Raw genomic sequence first — 7,561 nt, forward strand, 5'->3', positions numbered from 1 at the left:
TGACAACCCTCTCTAGCAAAAGTTTGTGAAGTTTTGGTTTCAAACAAAGGCAAATACTAATAAGGACTCAAATCTATGTGCCATGACTTAATTATTCAAGTGGGAAAAACCACAATAATCTTAAACATGGAAGTGTTTGGTATCCTAACTTGAAAGAATAAATTACGGTATCAACTTCTCCTCTTCAAGGATTGTCTTTCTTGATAAATTCTTAAGAGCTATAGCTGGATGCATAAGAGCTTCCTCTTAATTGCCTACTGAAGCAGTTGATGTTTTTAGCCCTTAGCAATGGGGGAGAGAAAGAAAATTATGTGCCCCTTGAATAAAGCTTTACAAGCAAAAGCTAAAAGGAAAAAGTGTTTTAAAAGTAAAGTTCTCAAGGTAAGCTTCCTCTAAAGGCTCAAACTGAGGTAACATCAAATTTCTGGGTACGTCCAAAATCCATTCTAAACTAAGATAGGAAGATTTTATGTCTTCCAGCTCAAAGGATTGGTAGGCTTTGTCCAAAGTCATGAGCGATATTCAAGTAAAGAAATCCCACAACTGAAGAACACAAAGTGATATATTGCATTTTAGGCCCTAGAACAAAATCGCTTCATGTACCTGAGGTTCTGGAAGAATATGAACGGATTATCTACAGAGGTAAAAGTAGAAATCCCTATCGATAAACTAATCTTTGTTTATATAAGGTCTAAAAGTGGAGGGCTTACTAGACTTAGGGATTGTTTTCCTAGCTGCTCTCGAAAAGCCTCTTGCTTGCAAGAAACAGATACTACCAGTTTCTACTTGGTCAGATGAAACATGCAGAGATTTTGATGGAATCATCTCAAATGGGACTACGATCTTTCCTGATTGGCAGAAGGTGAAATCGGGGAATGTAGATCTGGAAACCACTTCCTTTGGGACCACCAACAGCTAACTATGGCCTGAGTCCTCAAGAGTCTCACCACTGGTTGAAAACATTCCTCAAGAATTAAGGAAAAGCATATGGGTCTAGATTCAATCACTCTAAAGGGAAAGCAACGGCTGTGTGCGCCAGAGATCCTGGCATGGAGTGCAGCAAACAGGGAGTTTTGCACTTTGGGCAGTCACAAACAAATCAATGTTTCACAACTTCTGACATACTTGCAGATGAAGAGACCATTCTGCCAGGAGACTTGCCCTTTCCTGTAATTACATATTTTATGTTTTTTCCCTGGGACGAACAATGATGGAAGAATTATGTTTGTGGACTCTGCCAAAAGAAGTTTCTCTGCTAGACTGAACAAAACCTTGATTTGTACTTCCTTATATGTATAAGAAAGAGGTTGAATTGTTGGAGTAGCTTGTGATCCACTATTTAGATATTCTGCTTGCATAAGGCCTTCCAACCTACCAAAAGCTCTAGTTTGTTTGTATACATTTTGCTTCCAAATATTTTGATGTTCTCCAGAATGGCTCACCAACCTAACTCCAATGTGACTGATGAAATGTGAGGTCAGTCACAGAGGCAAACTATACAACAGCCTTGACCAATCTTCCAACCAATGCAGAGAAGATAACGTAAAAGATCTGAAAAAATTACAATTGTAATAGAATCCAGACGACGAGACCTGATCCAAGAGTTTGAGGTAAAACAAAATTGGTCATATGGACCATGTTAAACTTAACTGTAGAGACCAAGTGACCCAAACGAGGAAAGAACTTCCAAAGCCCAAGGCTTTTAAAGGTTGAGATTTTCTCACCAGTGATAGAAAATTTCTACCAGTCTGTCTGAAAAGCCCAACATGAGAATTGATCTTCATTCCCACATAAACAATTGACTGATTTAGAAGCACAGACATGTCAGCATTACGATAATGTCCAGCAACATGACCAAACAGAAGATAATCCTTGGCCCTGATGACTGCCTGAAAAGAGTTAGCAAGAACTAACCAGTCATCCATGTTTAGAACTTTGACTGCAAGCAGATGATTCTCTCCCACTAACAGAGCAAAAACATTGGAGAATACGGAGAATACATTTAGTGCCATCCTCACACCAACACACAGCTTTGAATTTGAAGACCTTCCCTTTGAGGAATAAAGCATTGATACTTCCTCGACTGCGGATGAACCAGGACAGAGATGTACGCATTGCATATCAACATAAAACCTCCAGTCGCCCTTCAGGAAGGCTGAACAATGGCTCCTTTGAAAAAGGTGTAAAATGAACAAACTTCTTGAAACTGGAAACTTCCAATACTGGCCTCCAGGCCCTAAGAGGCCTTAAGAAAATGAAAAAGTCAATAGTACAACCTTTGTGATTAGTCTAAAACTGGTTCGACAGCCTCCTTACATAACATCCGTTTGATATCCTCCAAAAATCAGAACTTTGCTGACAGAGATGGAAGAATAACTTGAGGCACAAAGTATTCTTCCCTGAGAACCATCACTACCCATGGTTCTTCTTGAAGTTTTGCCAGATACTCCTTGAAACTCTGAACACAGCCTCTAACTTCACCCTGAAAGGGTTCGAGAAGACGACTAAGGGAAAGAAAGTTAGTAAGGATGACAGGCAGGATGTGAAAGGAATTGAGAATGTTGGGAAAAAGGAAGAGAGTAAGGAACAGAATGAGTGATTTAGATAGCAATGAGTGGGAACAGGTAGGTAGAAGGAAGAAGGGTAAGAAGAGCGTAATCAAGAGCATTGATTCATTGTATTCGGAGGAGGTAAATAGGAATCAAGATGGAAGTAGAGGAAAGGAGAGTGAAAGTGAGCAAGAAATACCCAAAGGCTGTGCATATGAGAGAGGTATCCCGATGTGCACGGTATGAGGAATATGGAGGTAGGGAGATAGGGGACTTTTTCAAGAAATATGAGAAATATTGTATGGCAAAGTACAGAGACAAAAGGAGAGTTTGGGTTAGGGAGTTATGAGATTTTTTGACTGGGTATTTGTTAAGCATGTATGGGATACTGATGAGTGTAAATGTGTCGTAAGAGGGTGTTGAAACTAGGTATAGGAGGAAAAATGATTTTGTGGAGGCAAGAATAATGTTGGTGAGTCATTGTCTATGTATGTATGCCGGTCAGAGACATTAGCTAGGGAAAAGTTTGGAGACAAGGGAATAAATGAGTGTAAGGAGTTAGTGAGGAAGTTGTTAGCGACTGTGCCCGAGAGTTATGTGAGTTTATGAATTTAAAGTGTAAGGAGAAAATGCGATGGATGAATGAAAGGTTGACATGGAATGACATTTTAGAAACAGTAGAGGATTATGAGCTAGATAGGTGTATGAAAGAATAGAAGTGTAGTGTTAGGACTGAAGTAGCTGAGGGGATACCAGAGTTCAAGAGTTATAAGAAGGCAGTTTTAGAAGGACCGAGGTGAATGGCAGAGCGAGTGGTTGATAAGAGCATTAGAACAAGTAATTCAAGTATGGCGTAACCTACGAGAGATAGGAGTGCAAGTGTTGGAAGGTTAGGGTTAGTTAGTTGTGAGTGAGAGCAGAAGTGTTATAGATGTGGGAAATCAGGGCATAAATAGAATGAATGTCAGTGGGCATTAGGAGCATGCTTCGGGTGTGGGCAAACAGGCCATTTATGAGTGAGTGTAAGAAAGAGGGACATTACATGTTACAAGTGTGGACAGGTAGGGCATATAGCTAGTGGATGTCGGGGTATCTGTATAAACGTGATTTGTGGCAACTGTGGAAAGAATGGGCATTATGCTAGGATGTGTAAAGAACAGCGTGCGAAGTGGCTGAATGTAGAATGGAAGGTCATGTAGCGAGTGTGTAGGCGAAAGAGGATGAATCAGGCTGGGAATTCGGGAAACTAGGAGTTAAGGGGATTCAGTTGGGTGGGTCCTCTAGTGTACGGGCAGTAAGAATGATGCTTGTGTGAGAAGGTTGTTGCATGAAGAAGGGTTTGTGGATAGATTCCATGAATACATGAGTGTAAAAGTAGGGCGCATAGGAGTGTGTTTGGTTGCTTTGATTGATACTGGCTGCAGTGTCAGGCGCATAGGAGTGTGTTTGGTTGCTTTGATTGATACTGGCTGCAGTGTCAATGTTTTTTTTAAGAATGGATGGGTTAAGGAGTGAATGTGAAATTAGGGAACATAAACGAGAGGTAAGAGGAATAGGGAATTTAGGTATGCCTGTGGTAGGGATGGTATGTGAGAAAATGGAAACTGATGGGGTAGCAATGGATGAGAATGACTTTTGTGTAATTGAAGGGACGAATGATAAGTATGATATGTTGCTAGGGTTTAAGTTTTGAAGAAGTGTGGGATGGTGAATGTAGGGAAAGGGAATGGAAGGAAGAAGTGTGAACCGCATGATAATGGTGTTAGTGTTAGAGTACAAACAGTTGATAAGGTGTGTAATACGGATGACTTTGAGGGAATGAATGATACTTATAGTGTAAGTGGGTTTGAATTGACAGGGATAAGTGAGATTTCAGTGGGAAGGGAACCAAGTAGTAAGGAAGTAGTTGATAGTATGGATGAATATTTGCAAGAGTTTGACAGAAGTATGGATAAACCGAATGGTTTGGTAGCCGAAATATGGGAGATACTGGGACCAGAGCTAGAAGGTGTAGATGAGGTAGTGAATGAGATTTGGGAAGATAGTAGTGAGAGAGATAATGGGAAACTGAATGAAAGTAGTTTAGAAGAAGAGAATGGCAATGTAACCATGAGAGTGTATGGGGGTCCTCAAACAAGATCCAAGGGCCTGTTTTGCAAAAGGCAATTTAGTGTGGGTGTTGAGTGTAAGGAGACTTGTAAAATGTGTCTGGGGAGGTAATATGGAGGAGTGATATAGTAGTTACATTTGACACCGTCTTCGAGGGTAGAGAGAGAGAGAGAGAGAGAGAGAGAGAGAGAGTCGTTGGGTTGCTTGTAGTTGTCAGGAATAATTGAAAGTTTTTTAGTATGTTTAATATGTCGTGTTTGCGTTTGGTGTTGCTGTATGGTAGTGTGTAAGTGCGTATGTGTTTTTCTGGAGAGAGAGAGAGAGAGAGAGAGAGAGAGAGAGAGAGAGAGAGAGAGAGAGAGAGAGAGAGAGAGAGAGTGGTGGATGGATAGTTAACGAGTGGCTTGCTTGTTGGCTGAATGTCTGAGTTGTCTGCTGGCGCGGTTGCTGGGTCAGTCAGTCAGTCTGTGATGAGCAGTCACAGTGGTCTTTGACATAAGGCAGTCTGTTGAGCATCAACTGCCCAGTGGACTCACTTCCAAAAATGGTTTTATGAGCTTTGCCATGAACATCCCATCCATTATTAGCTTAAGAGGATGAGGAGTTGGCAAGTTATGCTTTAATTTCATTGCTTTATCTTTTTTGTTCATATGTTATAGAATGCCAAAGTTAGGGCTGGGTTTTTTCATGTGAATCGAATGTGCTCCAGCAATTTTGAACCTTACCAACCGTATGCACAAGGACATGGCATGAATAATTCTGACAAGACCATAAACATTCCAATGCCACTCATTGAGAAACAGACAATTACACACAGTCCATCTGGGTCAGCCAAGCATTATTCTTGTCTATTTGAATGCTGAATGCCAATTGCACCTAATCGCACAAAGATATAAGCTAACTTTAACAGTAAGATTCATCGCAAACAAATATATTTTTACAACATTCAACACATGTAAGATGTTAAGGAAATCGTGGCAGAATGTATTTGTCATTTTAAAAGATGACTAAAACATTAAATACATTGCCTACATCAACAATCCAAATTGGGAAGAAGACCCAACTCAACATGATAATAACCTACCATATTCAATGGAATGTAATTGGAATGCAAAAACAACAGGAATAAGACTGGAATGTTAAACAACTGGAATAAGACTGGAATGTTATACAACTGGAATAAGACATGAATGTTACAACAACATGCCTAAAGTAAATTTAGTTTAGATGAAAATTTACCACCACGATGCAAATGAAATAGCCATACTACAGGCACCTTAAAATCTAGAAAGGACAATAAAGCCACATGAAACATGGAACAACAAAAAAACAAGTAAAAATGAGTTAGTAAATTAGAACAAGAGAACATACAAGAAAAATGAAGAGCAAATATAACGAATGCTAAAAACCACGAAGATTTAACTCGAATAACAGATATTGGGAATTAACCACATTTCAAAGGCATCTCTCACCCACTGAAAGAACCAGTAATCCTCTCCAGGGGATTCCTTTTACCAAATGAGAGGGCCAAAAATTTGATAGAACAGGGAAAGAGTTACACGGCTTTGTTGAACATCATTTTATATGGAAATGATATGACATGGCAAGGAAATGGTTTGTGATTTGTTTAATTATAATTTTAAACAATTATCTTTACTAATATAAGAATACTGAAGAAAAATTTGGCAACCAAAAATGGCAGTACATAACGCAATATCATATGACCCAACAGAACCTCTTATCAAAGCTATTCTTTAAACAAAATGGTCCAGCAGGTGCATAAAAGAGTATACCTACTCAATAACCATCACAAAATAACTTGCTATATACTTGAACCTACTTACTGAAGGTTGTTCATGAACTATCCAAGTAACAAATAACTGTAACTTGTTGCAAATCACAACCAGTGAATACTGCACATGAACATACTGTAGGTGTGTTTTTTGTAGATATTATAAGCCTGAGCTCTTAACTGAATAATATTTAGAGACTTCTGCACATAGTTATTAAAATGAAGTTAAAACCCATTCAAAATAAAATCAGTTGGAAACGAATGTCCGTACCTTGATACCTTTGGGCTCACTACCTTCCTGGAGATGCTTCTGAAATGCAGATGTTACACCAGACACAATAACATGTGTTATATTATTTGCATCTGCAGCCCTGCAAAGAAAATATGCCATAAAAGTTTACTCTAAACCACAATACTTTGTCCAACAAATATTTCTGCAAAATTTGTATATTTAAAATATACTTCTAATATATCTATTCACTTATTGTACTTTTTGTAAAATTAGCATTCACATTTCTAAGGACTCCACATTTAGAATAGGCTAAGCATCAAATCCATAGTACATAAGTTTATTTTACCATATAAAATAAGATATTAGTACACTATAAAATTTATGAGTAGTACTCACAAATTACTAAAAGAGGTGAAATTAAAAATGTACTGCGATGAGAATAAATAAGCACATTACAGGGAATGTTAATGTTTTACTGTAACAAAATACTATGATGGGGTATAACATAATATACATGTACCTATAAATGATCAAAATTAGCTAAATAAAAATCTATTGTAATGATGATCAATAATACATGTAATAAATACACAATTTATCACCAGCATATTAAATATAACAAAGCTTAGGGCCAACATTCAAATGTTTCAAGGGATTCTTAATAATTTTTAACAACTAAAATATTCCTGGGTAAAACATGTACGTATATGGGCTTTAATATCGATATCAAATGAGAAATAAGAACGACAATGTTAAACACTTATCATGAAAGATCACTTGTTTTAAGTCTATCAAATTAAGTAAAGCACCTACAGTAGACCTCCTTGCTCTCGTTCTCGCGATTTGTGGACTCATTCGTGGATTTTTCTGTAGTCTTTC

The 7,561-nt window shown here is 38.2% G+C and overlaps 2 protein-coding genes across 2 annotated transcripts in view; one reads left to right on the plus strand and one right to left on the minus strand.

Moving 5' to 3' along the window:
• LOC135225788 (hypoxia up-regulated protein 1-like) overlaps positions 1-7,561 on the plus strand; it is a gene marked incomplete in the record, with an annotated part of 558,991 nt that overhangs the window by 296,655 nt on the left and 254,775 nt on the right.
• Positions 1-7,561, minus strand: part of LOC135225321 (hypoxia up-regulated protein 1-like) — a 124,389-nt gene that overhangs the window by 63,526 nt on the left and 53,302 nt on the right. The window contains exon 5 of the mRNA XM_064264653.1: positions 6,722-6,821. Within this exon, the coding sequence (XP_064120723.1) occupies positions 6,722-6,821 (100 nt within the window). The remainder of the gene's footprint in view (positions 1-6,721; positions 6,822-7,561) is intronic.

The sequence above is a fragment of the Macrobrachium nipponense genome, chromosome 13 (genome assembly GCF_015104395.2).
Source record: "Macrobrachium nipponense isolate FS-2020 chromosome 13, ASM1510439v2, whole genome shotgun sequence".
Taxonomy (NCBI): domain Eukaryota; kingdom Metazoa; phylum Arthropoda; class Malacostraca; order Decapoda; family Palaemonidae; genus Macrobrachium; species Macrobrachium nipponense.